The following is a 21,213-nucleotide window of genomic DNA, read 5'->3' as shown; positions in this document are numbered from 1 at the left end:
AACGCTCATCTCTGAAGTCTCAATGCGCCCACCAAGCAAAATCCCATTCATTTCAATGGCCCCTGTTCACATCTGGGCGTTTTTTGTCTCCAGAATAAAAACGTCTGAAGCTCAAAGTATGAGTTTCTTTTTTGACTGATTACAGGTGTTTTTGTTAATGTCAATGCCTGCCTGTAAAAAAAGCCTGTAAAAAGCCCAAAAAAACCCTCCTGAAAACAATATATACTCAGGTGTGAATGCAGCCTTAGATCAAAGGATTAAACTTCCGTCTGTAAAGAAAGGCAGTTAAAACTCTTAAGTGCCAGTTCACACATGCTATGCGGGAACGCTGCAAATCCACTGCGCGTTCCTGCATCGCATTCGACTCGCAGGCAGTTTCTGACGTTTGGGGCTTACAAGTTAAAGTGGAGTTCCACCCATTTTTGGAACTTTAGATCTATGTAATCCCCTTTAAAATGGCTTTTACCAATGGAAACTTTTTTTGTTTGCTAGAAAATACCTTAATTTCTGCTTTATTCCTCCCCTCCTCACTTCCGGGTCCGATCGGCGATGACGTCATTCGGCGATTCGCAGTCTCTGCTGGGATGTATTCTATTCCAGAAATCTCGCAGTAGGTGAACTGTACTGAGCCGTGCCTGCCCCACCTCCGCCCCGCCTCCTCTCATTGAGTTGTATTGTATGAATGTATTAAGGCCGTTCTCTGCCCCGCCTCCGCCCATCAATACAACTCAATGAGAGGAGGCGGGGCAGAGAACGGCCTTAATACATTCATACAATACAACTCAATGAGAGGAGGCGGGGCGGAGGCAGGGCAGAGAACAGCCTTAATACATTCATACAATACAACTCAATGAGAGGAGGCGGGGCAGGCACGGCTCAGTACAGTTCAGCTACTGCGAGATTTCTGGAATAGAATACATCCCAGCAGACACTGCGAATCGCTGAATGACGTCATCGCCGATCGGACCCGGAAGTGAGGAGAGGAGGAATAAAGCAGAAATTAAGGTATTTACTAGCAAAAAAAAAAAAAAAAAAAAGTGTCCATTGGTAAAAGCCGTTTTAAAGGGGATTACATAGATCTATGTATTCCAACCTATTAAAAATGGGTGGAACTCCGCTTTAAATTCATCAGTATTGTTTGATGGAAAATTACTTAGAACCCCCAAACTAATAAATATATATATATATATATATATATATATATATATATATATATATATATATATAGGCATATATATATATATATATATATATATATAGGCATATATATATATATATATATATAGGCATATATATATATATATATATATATATAGGCATATATATATATATATATATATATATATATATATATATATATATATATAGGCATATATATATATATATATATATAGGCAGAGATCCTATAGAATAAAAAGGCGATCATTGCAATCTTTTATGTCACACTGTAATTGCGCAGAAGTCTTTCAAACAGTTTTTTGGGGAAAAATGGAAAAAAACTGAACAATAAAGTTAGACCAATTTTTTTGCATAAAGTAAAAGATGTTACAATGAGAATCGTGTGATCTTTATTGTAAGCAAAAAAATGTGATTCTAATTTTATCTAGAATCGGGAATCTGTGTATATATTTCAGTTTTTAACATGCAGAGCTAGCAAGGAAGATGCAGACTGACTGTTTCTAAAAAAAAAAAAAAAATGTTGGATCATTTGACGACGTTACAGAATGTGAAAAATAATAATGAAAAGTTGCTGATCTTGTTAAAAAACATGCACAGTACTTTTTCAAAACTATTTTTCATATCTCCATCACTTGTGCTTGCATTTATTTATATATAGTTTTGCTGTAGTGTAATCCATATACTCTGAAATGTATTACAGAGTGCTCTATTGCAGCCAATGCTATTGTAGGGTTACTGATATATGCTGAACAAGAGTCAGCATTTTGATGGGTTGCTAGTTCAGTAGATAAATGAAACATTTTTTTTCTCACATTGGCACAAGTTTATGTAATTTGTCTTAGTTAGACCTGGCTTTTGCTTAGTTGTGTTTTTTTTTTTTTTTCAATCAAAGTTTTGAAGTTGAAGCCTATTGTAAATCCAACAGGAAAGCCACATTTAAAGAATAACTTTTAATATAGCAGTCCTGAGAGTGGTGAAATGAGCAATAGAGCAGTTTTACATTTAAGAGTCTTAAATTACTTTGCATTGAAGAATGGAAAATGCAAAGCTGTTTTGGAGCCTAGAGAAATTGTGGTAGTTGCAGACAGAGGTGGCAGTCTCCTATGCTTTCTATTGAGAGCAATGGTAGCTGTTCATAATGTACATTGCATTGATTTTGAATAAACTTTGTTGCAAATTCCTCCATTTTTCCGTTCTGATGATATATAGCGGTGTTTCACCATGTACTTTTAGGACTGGCTCCTGCACGGGAGTGTCTGCGTTTATTATAAACACCATAGCAAGTCTCAGTATTTGATGCATACAATGTTTTATGTACAATGCAGTACATGCATCTTTTTAGCAGACAAACCTTAGCGTTAATCTCACCAGAAAAAAAAAAAAAAAAAAAAATCTCACCAGAAATAAAATTATTGTTGTGAACACTGGGCAGTTTATTATGTTAATAAGTACTAGCCCTGGCTGTGTGGGCAATTAGAATTGTAATCTATAACAGCAACAAGTGTAGGAGGGTGGCTACATTGTCATGTGCTATGGAACTATGTAGTTAAAAGGTAGCCACCCTCAGAAAGGAAGTTACAGGACAGAAGGTTAAAATGGCCTAAAATATAACTAAAGAGAAAATGCAGAGAGAGAGACCAAATTGGGCCCAAAGTGTCAATATTTTGTGTGGCCACCATTATTTTCCAGCACTGCCTTAACCATCTTGAGCACAGAGTTCACCAGAGCTTCACAGGTTGCCACTGGAGCCCTCTTCCACTCCTCCATGACAGCATCACAGAGCTGGTGGATATTAGAGATTGTGCCCTCCTCCACCTTCCATTTGAGGATGCTCCACAGATGCCAATCATGTCTCCAGACCTAAACCCTATTGAGCAAGTCCATCACCTTTACCCTCAGCTTCTTTAGCAAGGCAATGGTCGTCTTGGAGGTGTGTTTGGGGTAGTTATGTTGGACTACTGCCCTGCGGCCCATTCTCTGCAGGGAGGGGGGATCATGCTCTGCTTCAGTATGTCACAGTACATATTGGCATTCATGGTTCCTTCAATGAACTGTAGCTCCCCAGTGCCGGCAGCCCCAGACCATGACACTCCCACCACCACGCTTGACTGTAGGCAAGACACACTTGTCTTTGTACTCCTCACCTGGTTGCCACCACACACGCTTGACACCATGTGAACCAAATAAGTTTATCTTGGTCTCATCAGACCACGGGACATGGTTCCAGTAATCCATGTCCTTATTCTGCTTGTCCAAAGCAAACTATTTGCGGGCTTTCTTGTGCATCATCTTTAGAAGAGGCTTCCTTCTGGGACAATAGCCATGCAGACTAATTTGATGCAGTGTATGGTCTGAGCACTGACAGGCTGACCCCCCCCCACCCCTTCAGCCTCTGCAGCAATGCTGGCAGCACTCATTTGTCTATTTCCCAAAGACAACCTTTGGATATGACGCTGAGCACGTGCACTCAACTTCTTTGGTTGACCATGATGAGGCCTGTTCTGAGTGGAACCTGTCCTGTTAAACCACTGTATGGTCTTGGCCACCATGCTGCAGCTCAGTTCCAGGGTCTTGGCAATTTTCTTATAGCCTAGGCTATCTTTATGTAGAGCAACAATCCTTTTTTTCAGATCCCCAGAGAGCTCTTTGCCATAAGGTGCCATGTTGAACTTCCAGTGACCAGTATGAGAGAGTGAGAGAATACCAAATTTAACACACCTGCTCCCCATTCACACCTGAGACCTTGTAACTAGGGGTGCACCGATCCAACTTTTTTTGTCCCGATACGATATCTGGCATTGTGTATCTGCCGATACCGATCCGGAACTACACACACAAAGCATGCGGCTGCAGTACAGAGCAAAGCCACTGCCTTATGTGTATGGCTCCTCCATTTACAGGCGGAGTGCATCTCATATCACTCCGCCTGTGAGCTGGACCTATACAGGAAGTAGCGGCTCCCATCCCATACTACTACTACACCAAGTAAGGGATGGCTGAGCCGGGACTCAGCAGAACCGGATCGGCCCGTGGGTTGGTTAATTTTACGGATCCCCCCATCCAGCTATTGTGGCAGTATCGGCGCCAATATCCGATCCTAATATCGAATTGGTGCATCCCTACTTGTATCCCTACTTGTAACACTAACGAGTCACATGACACCGGGGAGGAAAAATGGCTAATTGGGCCTAATTTGGACATTTTCACTTAGGGGTGTACTCACCTTTATTGCCAGTTGTTTAGACATTAATGGCTGTGTGTTGAGTTATTTTGAGGGGACAGCAAATTTACACTGTTATACAAGCTGTACACTCACTACTTTACATTATAGCAAAGTGTCCTTTCTTCAGTGTTGTCACATGAAAAGATATAATAAAATATTTACAAAAATGCGAGAGGTGTACTCCCTTTTGTGAGATACTGTAGATATAGATTATATATGTGTGTGTGTGTGTGTGTGTATATATATATATATATATATATATATATATATATATATATATATATATATATATATAATATAGTGTTGTGGTCCAGAACCCAGTCCCAGAAGACCCCTTGGCTTTACAGTCCGGGGCATGAAGGGCAGAAGAGGGACCCCAAACAAGGAGGCTCTAGGCTTCTCTGTGCAAATCCATTGTACAGCTTGCTGTGGGAGCTAAGTCACAGCTCACTGTGTCCTTTAAAACATGGAGCCCTGACCTAGCTCCCCCCCCCCCCCCCCCCTCCTGATTTGCTAGCTGACTTTGACAGCAGCGGCAGCCAATGGCGTGTTTCAGCCAATCAGAAGGGATAATCTCGGATGGCTGAGACATTTGTGGACATAGCTGGGCAGAGAGGGACTTCAGGTAAGGCTGAGTGGGGCTGGTGCACAGAATGCATCACGGGGGGCTTGTCCTCTAAAGCTTTGCCAGTGCTCAGTCACCTGCAGATGCATGCCTATAACCCATGGTGTATGAGTACACTGCAGGTGTCTGATACTGGATCTAAAGATATGGAATATACAGGTCAAAATTACTTTTTGGAGCAGTCTGCCTTTACAAGTGGCAAATTGATGTTTAGGAACCCTTTTTAAAGCTGTTTTGTGTAGTTCATCATGTAATCAACCTGATGTGTTTAAATGCTTTTGTGTAAAAGGGAAAACATATTACAGTTATTTGTAATGCTAATCTGCACCTTGTTTCCTTCCTCTTAGTGACTCACGGCTGTATAGTGTCCACAGTAAAGCTTTTTTTGCCAGATGGGCTGGAGACCAGACGGCGGTCAGAGTAAGTGCTTTATTTTTCTGTCTAGAGTAAATTGTTGGGTTCTTATGCAAGATGCCAATATCCATTTAAAGAGGTACAGGCTGAATACATGGTCTCTTTAACCAGAACGGCTGTGGCGCTCTCATCAGGGTGTTCTTGGTCCTGGCCATAGCAGCCAATTGGGTAAGAGAACATCCTGCACAGGGCAGCACACAGTCATTGTGTAACGCACATTGTAATCTTAGGTTTCTTGAATTTTTACACTATGCTTGATGAGGGCACGTGAGCATGTTTCTGGTAGAGTGTAATAATTGTGTTATCTTAGTAGTTGAGAGGAATGTGAAAGCTGCCCTTGCTGACTGCAGTTACCCTGGCAGTAATGCCAACCCTTTTTTATTCAGTAGGTTGTGTGAACAACCCTGAGAAAGTATAAAGATAAGGATTTATGACTTCAGATTTTCCTGATGTGACCCAGGAGTCATTGAAGCTATTGAGTTAGCATTATAGCCGGCCCAATGGCATTTTCAGGAGATTAGCAATAACAGCCCTCATATTTTCTTCAGGAATGATTTACTTATACCCATTTTGTTTTGCTAGACATTAGTCTCTATTTTAAAGCAGAACTTCACCCTAATGGGGAAGTTACCTTTTATCCCCCCTCCCCCCCCACCCTGCTGTTTTTTGCACTTTTTTTTGCAACTGGGTAGGGGGGAGGGAGCAAGTAGTAGGTTTTCACGCTTTCTTCAGGTTGAATTGCTAGTAGTTTGCTCAGCACTTCCATTAGGATCTGTGTTCAACATTTACAAACAGGCCTTGAATGGTATTTTGAGAGTTCCTGCACACTGGGCTTAAAAAAAACAAAATCTGCGATCACAGAGATCGCATGTAATTCGGAGCGCACTGCTCCTAAAATTAAATGAGATCTCTCTGCGGTGCAAATTCAGCCATACAGTTTGTATGCCTGAAGTCGCACCGCAATCGCACCCAACTCGCACAGGACCCTTTTTTTGGTCTGCAGCAGAATCGTATCGCATGGTGGTTCACACCAGTTCGATCCGATTCTGTGTGAACTTTCAGATCGCACTGTGATATGCGATCTGATCTGGTGGTGTCGTTAACTTTTAATTGACACCCCCAGTGTAAACTGCTAGGGGTGCGGATGGGATGCGGCAACACGCTGTATATTCGCAGCGTTCCCGCATCGCAGAAATGTGAACCGCCATTCATAGAGCATTTTTGTACATGTGTTTAGGCGTGTTTAGCAGGGTTTTTTTCTGCCAGGAAACTATTCTTAAAACAACCCAGAAGGATTTTTTTCTGCTTCTAAGTGCTGGTTCACAAGTGTGTGGTTGCGGAGATCGCATGTAATTCGGAGCGCACTGCTCCTTCATTACATGCGATCTCCTGTGCGAATGCGAATTCAGCCATACACTTTGTATGGCTGAAATTCGCACTGCACCCACACCAAAGACGCACAGAAGGCATTTTTATCAGCTGCATCAGGATCGGATCGCACAGTGGTTCACACTTGTGCAATTCGATCCTGTGCGAACTGTCAGATCGCACTGCGATATTTGATCAAACTGGGGGTGTCGTTAACATTTGACACCCCCTGCGTATCGCATATGGCAGTGTGAACTGCCAGATGTGCGGATGCGATGCGGGAACAGGCTGCTTATTCGCAGCCTTCCCGCATCGCACAAGTGTGAACCGGCCCTAAATGCTGAGCTTAAAAAAAAAAAAAAATAAAATAATCTTATGTGCATGGTAATATTGGATAACATTAAGCTACTTCTACATGCCAAACGCAAAACTCTTTTTTTTATTCAAACTAAAAAATGCTGCTTCTATGTTTTTATTAATATTAACCACTTACAGCGTTTTGTAACCATAAAAAAATATTTTTTTATATATCTCCTGTTCCTTTTAAAGTATGTTAAACAGCACAGTGCTGTGTAATTTGTCCCTTTTTATAATGTAATATACTTGGCTAATCCTGCCTGTTCCTGTGTCCCCCTGTCTCTGCTGACCACGATAATCATGGCTCTTTATCCACGGTACAGTGGTCAGCTTACGTACCTCTGTCATCTCGCACTCTTCTCGCTCCCTTTTCACTCCCCCCCCCCCCCCTCCCCTGCCTGTCAGTTCTGATGCTTGTGTGTGAGAGCGATCCCCCTTCTTGCCCCTCCCCTCCTACTGCTCTTCCCTGACTTTTGAAATACCGTTTTAAAGTAGCTTGCATCCCCTCAAGATCTTGGCTACTAGACGTCTGCTTTTTTAAAACTCTTATTGTAGATGCCTTATTTCACAGCGGTCACATGGCCTTCCTCTGTTGGCCAGCTGATGTCAGAGGGTTTTCTAAGCCCCTCCCTCTGCTTTCCATACATGGGGAAGATCGAGTAGAGGAATGTCACTGACAGAAAGTCATTGCTGTGAGATCAGGTATTTACAAATATCATTTTTAGAAAACGGACACACAGTGCTATACATCTTGATTAAACAGAGGGGATGGCAGTGTTTTATCATCCTGATTTACAAGCACTTTAACCTCATGTGGATGTCATATGATGTCTATAGGTTGAAGTGGAGATATCTGAATGATGCCCGCAGGGCATTTTTTTTTTCAGCTGGCGATTCCCTGCAAAGTAAAAGCAATCATAGCGGCTGTTTGACTGCTTGATTGCTTTTACAGGTCCTCTCTCGCCACCCTCTGGTGATTCTCCTGGCTCAGCCGTGCAATCAGCTAGCCGGAGAATGAATCAGCTGGTGTCTACAGTTTACCATAGAGCTGACCGTGGATTAGATGACCCTCAGAGGCCAGAAGTGACTCCATTGTTTTCGGCATTGGCAGATGTAAAGACTGCCGTGTTGGGTGTTTTTTTCCCCCCCTTTTTAAGCTTTCCAACATAGAGGAGAGATTTGGGGACCTACAGATCCCCATCTCTGTAAAGAGGATGACGCGTTTTGCATGGTCATGCTTCCTCAGGGCTCAAGAGACCAAAAACCAACCGGTGTTCCCAATAGAAGAGTCAGCAGGTGGGCAGCCATTATATGTGCAGGTGCTGGACATGGGTCACATGATCAGTTAAGTAGAAATTACTTGTGTGGAGAAGTATGTATGTATATATTTTTATATTATGTTAAATATCAAGATGCTGATACACAGCTCAAGATTGTTTGTAGTAATCCAGAAGTATCTAGTATCTGTCCATCTCCACATAGGTGGTATAATATGTCATCCTTACTGGGGATAGCATATCCTCACCAGGCAGGGGTCTCGTGTGTGCTCACCAGTACCATAAGCAGATATCCAGTCCACCAGCCACAGTGGAAGGGCACATCAAGGGCTATATATATAAGGCCTCCCTGCACACCCACACTCCTTCTATATTTTAAATACATGGAGAGAAGACTGGGTGTCCTAAACTGCAGAGGACATCCCAGGTATTGTCCATAAGGCAAATAGCAACTCCCCACACCAAGACAATCCCGGGGGAGGGAACCCAGGTGAGAACAAAACAGTAGCGGCTCAATGGATAAGCCTATTCTGCAATTTGTTGGAAGCAAATAATGCATCTAGATATACCACAAAGTGTTAAACCTATAAGCAGCATTCTTTAAGCCAGTGTGCCTCGACCAGGCCTTGACACTGCCTTGACCTGAAAGTTGTACGGCTTTCGGGTGAGACTTTGCCAGGGAACTTCCTGGCGACTTGAATACTACTTTAAGGCTCAAGTCTAATAGAAGTAGCTTTGAAGAAGTACAGGACCCTTTTCTAAAGTTGGAGTGACTTAAGTAGTGCTAATTAGGACAGCTCTCATAGACTAAAATGGGCTTTCACTTGTCAAGCTGAAGCCCGTGTAGAACAGATGTAAAGTACTTGGCTACCAGTCTACACCTGATCCTTCTTGAGGGAATAATTGGCCTGGTTTGCTTACGAGGGAACTAAAGCTAAACTCCAACTTTTGTTTCACTACAACTGAATGGAATGATCAGTCCCAGCATTGATCATACCTCTGTACCCCGTTGCTCTGTTGTGTGCAGATCCTCTGATATTCTGGGTTTAGTGGTGGCTTTGTATCATATGCCAGTCTGTATAGTCTGGATGTAGACTTTATGCTTCATCTCTAGCCTAGAGCACACCCCTTTGTAGTCTAAAAATGATGTACCTTCCGCAGAGCTCTGAGAAAAGGGGCATGTCTCCCGAAAAGCGTTAGCTTTCCAACCACAGAGATTGTCATCCCTGACATTGGAGTTGTGCATGACATGCATTTTTACTTCTCATGTTTCTTAAAAGGGCTTTGGAATTTTTTTTAATAGTTTTCATTGGTGTTGAAGGTAATGCATTAGTCGTTTGCGTCTTCCTCTTTTTCTTTGTAGTGATTTTGTATTTTCCCCGCTCAAGGAGAGCAGCACCGCTAGAAATACGGCGAACCCTGGCACTTTAGATGTTTTGGAACTGCATTTCCCATGATGCTCATGCCCTCTGCGTTGTAGTTGAGCATCATGGGAAATGTAGTTCCAAAACATCTGGGGTGCCAAGGTTTGCCATCCCTGCCTTAGATTGTGGGCGTGAGTGCTTTGGAAGTGTGCTTGGAAAGCTAGTTGTACTGATGCTGGGAGGGATTGATTATATCGCCCTAGTACACACAGCACGACATGAAAATCACGTGACTTCCAGCGCCACTATCACTATTACACAGAAAATGCGTGCTTTTTCTTGCAGACTGCCCTGCATTTGGAAAATCGCAGATGTATACGAATGGTAACCCAAGCATGACATAGGTTGCCACGTGTTTTCGAAATGCACAGCAAAGTACACGTTTTCTGTGCGGGTTGCCGCTGGTTTGGAAATTGTCAGCTGCGAATGCAACGTATATGGTAATACAAGCATGACGCACATTGCTACACGTTTCCAAAACGCATGGAAAACTTGCGGCTTGCGGTGCATTGCAAACACACAGAACAGTGAACAAATGGTAATGCAAGCACACTGCGCATTTTCTAAATGCACAGAAAAGCATAAGTTTTCTGGCGGTTGCCATGCATTTAGAAACGCACAGATGCGAACCCAGCCTATGTGGCACTGAGAGTGACGTGTGTTTGGTGGGTATTGCCATGGGTCTTTTTTCTGTGTGGGTTGCATGAGCAAGCATGCATGAGTGCCCTCTTAGCAAGCGGCGGTGGGAGAAGAGGAACATCAGGGCTGCTTTCTACAAAACCATTACACAGAGCAGGGAAGTATTAAATGTTGAAAAAAATTGCCTTTAGAAATTACTTTAACTGTCTGACTAAAGTTCAACTTCATGCTTCTTTCCTGTTCACTGCACAGAGGAATGGAGTGTTGGTGGGGATAACAATTCCATTCCTTCCCCGATCACCACCGACATAAAGGCCCAGTAACACTCACAGTAATCCTTAGACCCACCCACATCAACTCCTTCAGCTACTCCATGACTGTGACTTCCATAGCCGGTGTTCCGTGAAAAAACCATACCCATAAAAATTCCACACCCTCGTCACTTCCGGTGCACCTACATCAGTGAACAGCTGAGGAGCTTACTAGTGCGCATGCTCGGAGGGTATGGAATGTTCACGGTAGTGTGTTGTAACGTTACACCGCATCAGCTGTTGCGGCGGTTACATTAAAACATTTCCGCTGCAATATGAATCATCTCTGCTCCTATCCCTGTGACTTCCCTGATCTTGGCTACTAAATGTAAAATCGGATCACGGAGCCGAGATCTCCGTGATTTAAATTTCATACACCCGCCGCCGCTTTTACATTTACTAGCCGAGATCAGGGAAGTGACAGGGGAAGGAGCGAAGATGATTCATGTTGCAGCCGAGCTGTTTTAATGTATCCGCCGCAACAGCTGATGCGGTGTAACTTTACAACACACTACTGTGAACATTCCATACCCTCCGAGCATGCTCAATGCTAAGCTCCTCAGCTGTTCCATTACGTTTCTGACAGGAAGTGACGTGGGTATGGAATTTTCACGCGGTATCTTTTTCTCACGTTACACCAGTGTTCCGTGAAAAAACCATACCCATAAAAATTCCATACCCTCGTCACTTCCGGTGCACCTACGTCAGCACCTACGTCAGTGAACAGCTGAGGAGCTTACTAGTGCGCATGCTCGGAGGGTATGGAATGTTCACGGTAGTGTGTTTATAACGTACACCGCATCAGCTGTTGCGGCGGTTACATTAAAACAACTCGGCTGCAACATTAATCATCTCCGCTCGTTCCCCTGTCACTTCCCTGATCTTGGCTACTAAATGTAAAAGCGGATCACAGAGCCGAGATCTCCTTGATTTAGATTTCATACACCCGCCGCTGCTTTTACATTTACTAGCCGAGATCAGGGAAGTGACAGGGTTAGGAGCAGAGATGACTCATGTTGCAGCCGAGCTGTTTTAATGTAATAGCTGGCGGTGTAACATAAACCGTGGAAATTCCATACCCTCCGAGCATGCGCACTAGTAAGCTCCTCAGCTGTTCAATGACTCATTCGGAGCTCTGAGCATGCGCACTGCTATGCTGCTCAGCTGTTGCATTACGTTTCTGACAGGAAATGACGTGGGTATGGAATTTTCACGAGGTATGGTTTTCTAACGTTACACCTGCCCTGAAACTACAGAGGCTCAAAGCATGATGGGACGTGTAGTATCAGGACTGGTAAACGAAGGAAACAGGAAGTCAGAACTTTGAAATTCAGGTAGCAGGAGGAGTGACATCACAGACACAGAAACCTGCTGTATAAAGCTAAGTTACACACATAGTGATATTGTGGTGGTTATGATTCTTTTACATGGCCAATGCTTCTGTTTTGGGGAGGAAAATCTGGAGTTCTGCTTGAACATTGTTTCCACAAACGCAAAGCTAGCACCAGGGGCAGCTATGTGAAAAAGTAGTCAAATAATATTTTTGTTACAAGTCACTATTTTCCTAGAATGTTTCAGAAATCAAGAATCTACTGAGATACAAAATAGCTTTTCTCTAGCGCTCATCGACAGACGTAGTCCTCGGTGATACACCACCTTCGGGTTATGTTACCTCCGCAGGAGCAGGACTAGACAGGAAATTAAAAAGCTCTGGCCACACCCTAGGGGCAGTCCCAGAAGGTATATCCTCTCTCTCTCTGCCTCAGCAAATCAGTTATTTTCTGTCTAGTTAGGAGTAAGGACCTAGACACCTTGCTGGGATCTTAGGTCCTGGCAAGAATTTTTTCTTAAAGATTTTTTTTTAGACAGTTTTTTCTCCAGTGTTCCTGTGAGATCTTCAAGCAAGAAAGCTGAACTGGGCGACGGGCTGGATGTTGAGATCCGGTGGTCACCCCAGTTCAGCCTACGAGCGCGTGCAGGCCATAGCTCCGCGCTGGGTCGGCCGCGACAAAGTCCCGTTAAAAGGACTGAACCCGCGAGTTAAACGTCTCGCTGAAACGCCAAAGACCATGAGTCACGGCGTTCGTATCGGTCGACAGCCCTCCCGCCCCGGTGGAGAGGGGTACTGTCAGGAGTTGGTGCCCGCCTGGTTCCGGTATGGTGAGTAATATGTTCCCCCTTTCCCCCTGACGGGTTTTGTGGTGAACGCGGGCCCCTCTCTGTATGGTAAGAAAGAGTCCTTTCTGTCCTATAACATGTCACAGATCCTCCTACTTTGAGTGTGATTTTTTGTGTACAAAAGCCAGGAGGCTTGGTTTGGGAGCTAACAATCTATTGTATACATGTTTAAAAGATGTAATCTGTGGCATTCTGGGAATCTTATGGGTTTAGTATAAGCTACCTACCAGTCAGAAGCCACGGACATGTAGACTGCCTTCCAAATCAGATCTCCAGCTATTAGCAGGCCTCCCGGAAGGCCATGCGGTCCGCCAGGGGCCGATACCGCCAACCACGCCATATCCCCAGGCAGAGACAGTGTTGTGTGCCCTGACGCACACCGCCATTCAGCAGGCCGCCGCCATTTTTTCTTGCAGGATCGCACGAGCCGCCATTTTGGCGTAGCCTCGTGTCTCCAGCATGGGGGCGGCCATGTTTGAGGTGATCCTACACCTCGTGGAGCTTGGGGGAGGCGCCGGAAGGCGTGCAGAGGGGCGGAGCCGCCTCCTTTCTTCCTGGGCAGCCAGCCAAAAGACTTCCTGTTTGTCAAGACAGCGCTGTAAGCTGTTGCAGTTTAACTCTGAGCATCAAGTGGTGAGCCTGGGGGTCTATCTCTCTCTCTCTCGATCGATAGGGATCCCTAAGCAGGTAACACTAAGGGGCTTTTTTGTGGCGCCGGGGGTCAGAAAAAAAAAAAAAAAAAAAGTTTTTTTCTTTACTTTTGAATTATATTATCCAGGAAGTAACTGGAGTTATTATGGACCCTGCCACACATATTCCCCCACCTGTTTCCCTCGAGGGGGCCTCGGGACCCGCCGGTGCACAGAGTATAGAGTCATTTACAGCAATTTTGGAGTCTATGGTGGCTCGGGTGGAGGCGGCCTGTCAGGGACGGGGGTCAAGGAAGCGACCCCCGCCTACCCCTATACCATCTGACACCTCTGACTCAGATTCAGAGATGGTCACGGCAGTTGCAGGTTCCTCTGCAAGGGCTGTTATCCCAGGTAAAGCCCCCTCAGACAGTGAGGAGGACGCTTCTTCTCTTGCTATAATTCAGGAAGAAGCATTGGTGGACGCACTAGTTGTGGCAGTGCAAGAAACCTTAAAACTTGAGGCTTTACCGGCAGAGGCAACTGAAACAGAGAGGCCTTTTGGGACTAATAAGCCCATCAAGACGGCGAAGGCTTTTCCTGTACCTAAATGTTTTGGTAATCAGATTAAAGGAGAATGGGAGCATTCTAAACGTACCTTTACTATTTCCAAGCGTATTGCTAGACGCTATCCGTTTGAGGAATCCATCATTAAGAAATGGACGGTACCACCAGTCGTGGATCCGCCTATTTCCAGGCTGAATAAAGCCACGGTTATTCCAGTGGAGGACACTTCGTCCTTTAAGGATCCGGTGGATCGAAAGATAGAAGCAGAGTCCCGCACTATCTTTTCTCTGATAGGGTCAGCATTTAGACCAGTAATCGTTATTGGTCTAGTTTCCCAGACACTTACGGAATGGGCGAAAATGGTACGCCAAGACCTTAGGGGAAAAGATATTCCCAAGGAGACATCTGATTTGATGGAACAGATCATACAAGGGCTACGGTTTATCTGTGACGCAGCCTTGGACACTACTCCCTTATTAGGGCATGCATCTAAGTTAGCAGTGATCCTCAGACGTGTGCTGTGGTTAAAATGCTGGTCAGCTGACCTAGGTTCCAAAAAGACCTTGACCAATCTCCCCTTTCAGGGGAATCGTCTATTTGGAGCCAACCTAGATGAAATCATTAAGGATGCCACTGGGGGCAAGAGCACTTTTTTGCCACAGGCTGCAAAAGCTAAGGGACCTCGCAACAAGCGAGGACCTTTCTTTACCGCCCATAAAGGGCGCCCGGCTGGTACTAGCGGGAAAGGCAAGACTCCTCCAGGAGGGTTCAAGAAGGGGACCAACCCACCCAAACCCGAAGCAAAGGAGTACACAGCCTGAAGGTGCGCCCCCACCCGGTTTCAGGGTGGGGGGACGTTTTCACCGGTATTCAGGACATTAGATCGAGCATCAACCACTACTACCGGTGCGATTCTTCCCTTCCAACATTTAAGTACCACAGGAAGCGGTAGTTACCGTTCCCTGAAAAGATCTTTTCCTTTACCTTTTCCTAAGATTAGTCCCGATACCTCACAGGAATCGGATCTGGTTGACCAGATAGGCCAAGTAGCCTCTAGTCGGGTGACTTCGGTCCCTGAGGTTCAACCAGAAAAGATCACCTCTCCTGATAACTATCAGGTATTTGATAAATGTGTGGTGGACATGTTAGTCGCAGACGTTCCGTGGGAACTTCGTCTCAGGGAGTGTCTGTGGTCTCAAGGACCAATTTACCTTCGTGCTTTACAGTCGCTGGTTTTAATGGCCTGGCCATTGAGACCCAAGTACTGAAGGACAGAGGTTTGTCTACTTCAGTCATTCCTACCCTTATTAAAGCAAGGAAAGCGACTTCCAGCAAAGTCTATTATCACACATGGAAGACTTATATTGCGTGGTGCGAATCTTTAGGATTTCCTCCACGTACCTATTCGGTGACTCGAATATTGGCTTTTTTGCAACAAGGGGTTGAGCAGAAGCTAGCCTTGAGCACCATCAAGGGTCAAGTTTCAGCATTAGCAATCTTCTTTCAGAAGCCTTTAGCTACCAAATCCTTGGTGCGGAATTTCATCCAGGGGGTGCGGCACCTGGCTCCTCCAGTCCGCGCGCCCTTACCACCCTGGGATCTTAATTTGGTTTTGTCGGTTCTACAGAAACCTCCTTTTGAAAACATCAGGGAGATTCCCTTGCTTACTCTATCCCAGAAGGTGGCCTTCTTGGTAGCTATTACTTCTGCTCGCAGGGTGTCAGAACTGGCTGCATTATCATGCCAGTCACCATACCTAGTGATTCATAGGGATAAGGTAGTACTTAATCCTAAGCCATCTTTTCTTCCCAAGGTGGTTTCAGATTTTCATCTGAATGAAGATATTGTACTACCTTCCTTGTGTCCTCAGCCCAAGCATCATCGGGAACATGCGTTGCATTCCTTAGATGTGGTTCGGGCAATCAGGGTATACCTGAAATCTACGGAATCATTCCGTAAGACGGATTCACTTTTTGTGATCACGGGTGGCCCCAGAAAGGGTTTGCCTGCATCTGCCGCGACCATTGCCAAATGGATTAGACAAACGGTGGTACAGGCTTATTCTATTAAGGGTCAGAGTCCTCCGTTCCCTGTTAGGGCGCACTCCACTCGAGCGCTCAGTACTTCCTGGGCCTTTCGCCATCAGGCGTCAGTGGTCCAGGTATGTAAGGCGGCCACCTGGTCGTCGGTACATACCTTTACAAAATTCTATAAAATTGATGTGACGGCATCGGCGGATGCCTCATTTGGCCGCAAGGTTTTGCAGGCCGCAATTTGAGGAGACCGGTGGTCTACCTCGAGGGTTTTTTTCTGTTTGAAAAAAAAAAAAAAAAAAAAAAAATTTTGTTTTCTCCTTTTTTGTTGAGTCTCATCATAAAGGATGAGCATTGTAAACTTCTAGTTGGCACCGGTTGGGCCTTCTAGATTGGGATTTGATTTCCATTTTCCCACCCCTCAGTTGTGATACTGCTCTGGGACGTCCCGAAGGTGGTGTATCACCGAGGACTACGTCTGTCGATGAGCGCTAGAGAAAAATGGATTTTTGTAAAATCTTACCGTAAAATCCTTTTCTCTTAGCTCATCGACAGACGTAGTCCCCGCCCCTCTGTTTTGGAGTTGGGTTGGGTTAAATTCTCTAAGCACTGCTTTTTCACATAACTGATTTGCTGAGGCAGAGAGAGAGAGGATATACCCTCTGGGACTGCCCCTAGGGTGTGGCCAGAGCTTTTTAATTTCCTGTCTAGTCCTGCTCCTGCGGAGGTAACATAACCCGAAGGTGGTGTATCACCGAGGACTACGTCTGTCGATGAGCTAAGAGAAAAGGATTTTACGGTAAGATTTTACAAAAATCCATTTATTATGTAGCATTGTTATAAGTCAGCAAATGTCTTCTATTAAAGCTGACAGATTGGAAGAGAGACAACAGCACATGTTCTCCTACACCTCCGCTGCTAATGATTTTATTTCTCGAAGGGCGGCATTTCCTCATTTGTCATAATTTGGCTTGGCTTTTACATCTGTGAAGCTCTTTGAAGTTAAAAATATATAGAATCTTCCCTGATTTTCTAGCACAGACAAGATGACATTATAAATATCACTACCTGAATTGATCGTATGTCTGGTTCATCACTAGTTAAAACTAATACGGTTATAAAGATAGATATTGGAGCCTGTTCACACTGTGTGTGTTTATTAACATTACATTGCAGGATCACAGCGCACTAAAAGCATGTGAAAGTGTCGTCCTAGTTATGAAGCTGTACACCTGACTGCTACCGTTCTATATTTTAAGTCCTGGTTCACACTGATGCAGTGTGGAAAACTGAGCGAAGTCTGTTCTTTTTCCTCACCGCATCACGATCGACCTGTGTTCTGCTGCGGTTGTCAAAAGGCAGTTTGCAAATGCAGTGCGTTTTCTTGAACCAAATCACATGGGTTTAAACACCCGTGCGATCTAAATCTAGCGCGGAATCCAGTGGAAAAAAAAAGGTACCCCCACCTTTTTTATGCGATTTGAGCCATAAAAATGAATTGGCTCAAATTCCACCGCACACAATAGCATGTGATTTGCACAGGAATGGGTTGCGATTCACATACAGTTCCCAGTGTAAACCTAAAGGTTTATTTAGCAGACGAAAAGCAAGCAAAAAAGGCAAAAGTGTTTTTCTCTTACGTCCTCCGACAGTCGCCGCCTCTTCATATTCGTCACATATGGGGTATTAGACTTTGCTCCGAAGGAGTAGCTAGGCAACAGAATATGTTAACAATAAAGCTTTAACATATCCCACCCTCAAGGGGTGGTCCCCTCAGTCAATACCCTCCTACTTCCTGCAACCATATCTCAGTTTTAATGTCTAGCTTGTCAGGAGTGGCTGGCTCTCTCTGTGCTGGGACTTTCTGTCCCAGACTCTTTCTTCTTTTTAATATTTTGTTTGAGTTTTTCTCTCTACCTTTTATTTAGCTGTTATTTTGTCAGCGTTAGTTAGTTCTTCGGATGAAGAGGATCATGCGGACTGGGTCTCGGGCTGATCCCCCTGGTCGCAGGTCGTGGGTCAGTGGCTTCCCAGTCTGCCATCGAGCGTTCAGCCAGGTAACGCTCCTGGCATAGTGAACGACCCATCCCTGTTCGGTGCAGGGATGATTGGTGAGGTGGCTACCTCACTGGACGCTGTGCGGTTTCTTAACCCCCATTTTGTGCGTCTTGAATTGCGACTCTCCCTGCCTCATGTGCAGCGGCTTGTTCGCCTGTGCGGGTCCCCCACGCCATGTGAGGTAAGTGTATTTATGTGGGGACCTGTCTGTCTGGGGGGGTGTCAGTCTGGGACTGTGTAACCTGCCTCTATTCACACTGCTTGTCTCCCTATCTCTCGGCTGCATGCTGTGGGCTGCAAGGGGGGGGGGGGAGCTGTATGACACTGTGTGTGTCAGACTGGTCAGTGTGAGAAGCTGTGTGCTGTGGGGCATGTTTTTTTGGCATGTTTGGGCATATACAGCGATCGCTGCGGCGATCTGACATGTATTCTGATATTGGAATGTAATGTGTGTTTTAATGCACTGTGGAGCGGCGGTTTCGGCGCCAAACGACGCCATTTTGCCTACACCCGCTCCGGCCGCATGGTTTACATGCATGGCGGCCATTTTCTTGTAGCCTCCATAGGCTTACATAGGGCGCCCTGGCAGCATCACTTCCTCTTTCCAGGAACACCGATCGAGGCAGCAGCAGCGGCGAGGGTCTCCTCAGGTTTTATCCTTCTGTTCTTGCTATCCATTGCCTGTGTTCAGTTTGCATATTCCCTGTGGGGGTCTCATTGTGCTTGAGTGTGGTGCGGTGGGCTGCGCTTGCCGCGCTTGCTTAAAAGGGGCAGTTAACCCTTGGTTGTCTGGCATTACAGGGGCAATGGATTCTCAGGAGGGCAAATTTCCTACAGTATTGGTGGAAAGCCAGGGGACCGCTGTTTCCCCCCCAGGGGGGGATTTAGCCACTATTGTGGCTGGCCTTGCTGCTCAGGTGCAAATGCTGGTGGCTGCTCAATCTACTAAAAGGCCCAGAGTTGCTCTTTCCTCTGATTCTGAGGGTGAAGGTGATGGGGCTGTTATGGCAGGGGCCTCCTTATCGGGGTCCCGCTCCTCTCTTGATCTAGTGGGGTCTGAGGTGGAGGCTGAAGTTGAGGGGGTTGATAATTCTCCCCCTGGCTCGCCTGAAGAGCTTGCAATCATGGATGAGTTGATTGCTTCCATTAAGCAAACGCTGCGTTTGCAGGACGAAGTGTGTCCCCCCGCTGCCTTGGCGGCTTATGGGACGCAGAGGAAACGCAGGACGCCGCAGGTTTTTCCCTGCAATGCTGATTTTCAGCGCGCTGTTAAGGATCAATGGCGCGATCTGCGCAAACCTTTTGCGGTACCAAGTAGATTCAAGCTGCGTTATCCTTTTTCGCCTTCCACTGATGAAAGGTGGTGTGTGCCTCCCCCAGTGGATCATGCAATTGCGGTTTTGAACAAAGCCACTGCGATTCCTGCAGAGGATTCCCCTGTTTTCCGTGATGCCACGGATAGGAGACTGGAGTCTCTTGCCCGTCATACTTATTCTGTTACGGGTTCTATGCTTAAGGCTCTGTTTGCTTCTCTCATGGCGGCCCAGGCGATCGCAAGTTGGACGCAGATGCTTGGGCGCGTCCTAGTGGCCGACTCGGCCTCGCCGGCGACCCTGGATATGGTGGATCAAATCCACCAGGGTGTCATGTATCTGTGTGATGCGGACCTGGACCTGATTCCGTTGGCTGCACGTGTGCACAGCGTGGCGGTGTTGTCCCGCCGCCTGGTTTGGTTAAAATGTTGGTCGGTGGACCAATCTTCACGTAAGACCTTAGCCAATCTGCCTTATGATGGGTCTCGCCTTTTTGGAGAGTCCCTGGATGTGTTGATTAAGGGGATCACCGGGGGTAAGAGCACTCTCTTGCCCCATTTCCCCAAGGCTAAGGGGGCTTCTGGGAAGAAGCATGCTAATTTTCGGCCCCCTCAGGGGTCCTTTCGTGCCTTTCGGCCGCACTACAAGGGCAAACCGTTCAAAGGTCAAGGCTCTCAGAAGAAACCCTGGTCTGGTAAACAGAAGTCCGGCCAATCCGGACCTGCAGCCCATAACAGTTCGGCCTGAAGGGGCGCCCTCACCCAGTTTTGGGGTGGGGGGACGCTTGCTCGGTTTTCTTCAGCCCTGGTTGGCCCGTGTGCGGGACAGATGGGTTCAGGAAATCGTTCGATCTGGTTACAAGATCGAGTTTCTCTCTCGGCCGGAGAGCAGATTTTTTCCCTCAAATCTTCAACTGTCTCCAGAGCGCTTGCGGGACCTGCACCTGGCGGTGCGGGACCTGAGGGCTCAGGGAGTGGTGGTTCCGGTGCCTCATCGGGACAGGTTTCGGGGGTTTTATTCCAATCTGTTCACCGTGCCCAGAAAGGAGGGCAAGGTTCGTCCGATTCTGGACTTGAAGGCTCTGAACCGCTCTGTGCGGGTTCGCAAGTTCCGCATGGAATCCCTGCGGTCGGTGGTGGCTGCCCTGGTTCCGGGGGAATTGATGGCCTCCATCGATTTGAAGGATGCGTACCTTCACATCCCCATATTCGAGGGTCATCAGAGGTACCTTCGATTTGCCATTGCGGAGGATCACTACCAGTTCGTGGCGTTGCCCTTTGGTCTCGCCTCGGCTCCGTGGGTCTTCACCAAGGTGCTTGCACCGGTTCTGGCATTATTGAGGGCCCAGGGCGTTTCTGTCCTGGGGTATCTGGACGACATTCTGGTTCGGTCTGCGACCAGCCAGGGTCTGGAGGAGGACCTGTCTGTCACGATGCAAACTCTGCAGGAGTTTGGTTGGACGATAAATTTTCCAAAGTCGACACTGAGTCCGTCGGTTCGTCTCCCCTATCTGGGAATGATACTGGACTCGGTGCAGGCGAAGGTCTTTCTGCCGGAAGACAAACTCAGGACTCTCCGGGGGGAAGTCAGGTCCCTCAGGGACGTTCCGAACTCGTCT

General features: G+C 46.1%; 1 protein-coding gene across 6 annotated transcripts in view; it reads left to right on the top strand.

Moving 5' to 3' along the window:
* Positions 1-21,213, top strand: part of SLMAP (sarcolemma associated protein) — a 301,840-nt gene that overhangs the window by 122,080 nt on the left and 158,547 nt on the right. For all 6 annotated transcript variants that reach the window (XM_082265558.1, XM_082265562.1, XM_082265559.1 and 3 more), the window contains exon 3: positions 5,375-5,447. In XM_082265558.1, the coding sequence (XP_082121684.1) occupies positions 5,375-5,447 (73 nt within the window). The remainder of the gene's footprint in view (positions 1-5,374; positions 5,448-21,213) is intronic.

The sequence above is a fragment of the Pelophylax lessonae genome (assembly GCF_965119305.1).
Source record: "Pelophylax lessonae genome assembly, chromosome: 8".
Lineage (NCBI taxonomy): Eukaryota > Metazoa > Chordata > Amphibia > Anura > Ranidae > Pelophylax > Pelophylax lessonae.
This window is presented reverse-complemented; position numbering and strand designations above follow the sequence as displayed.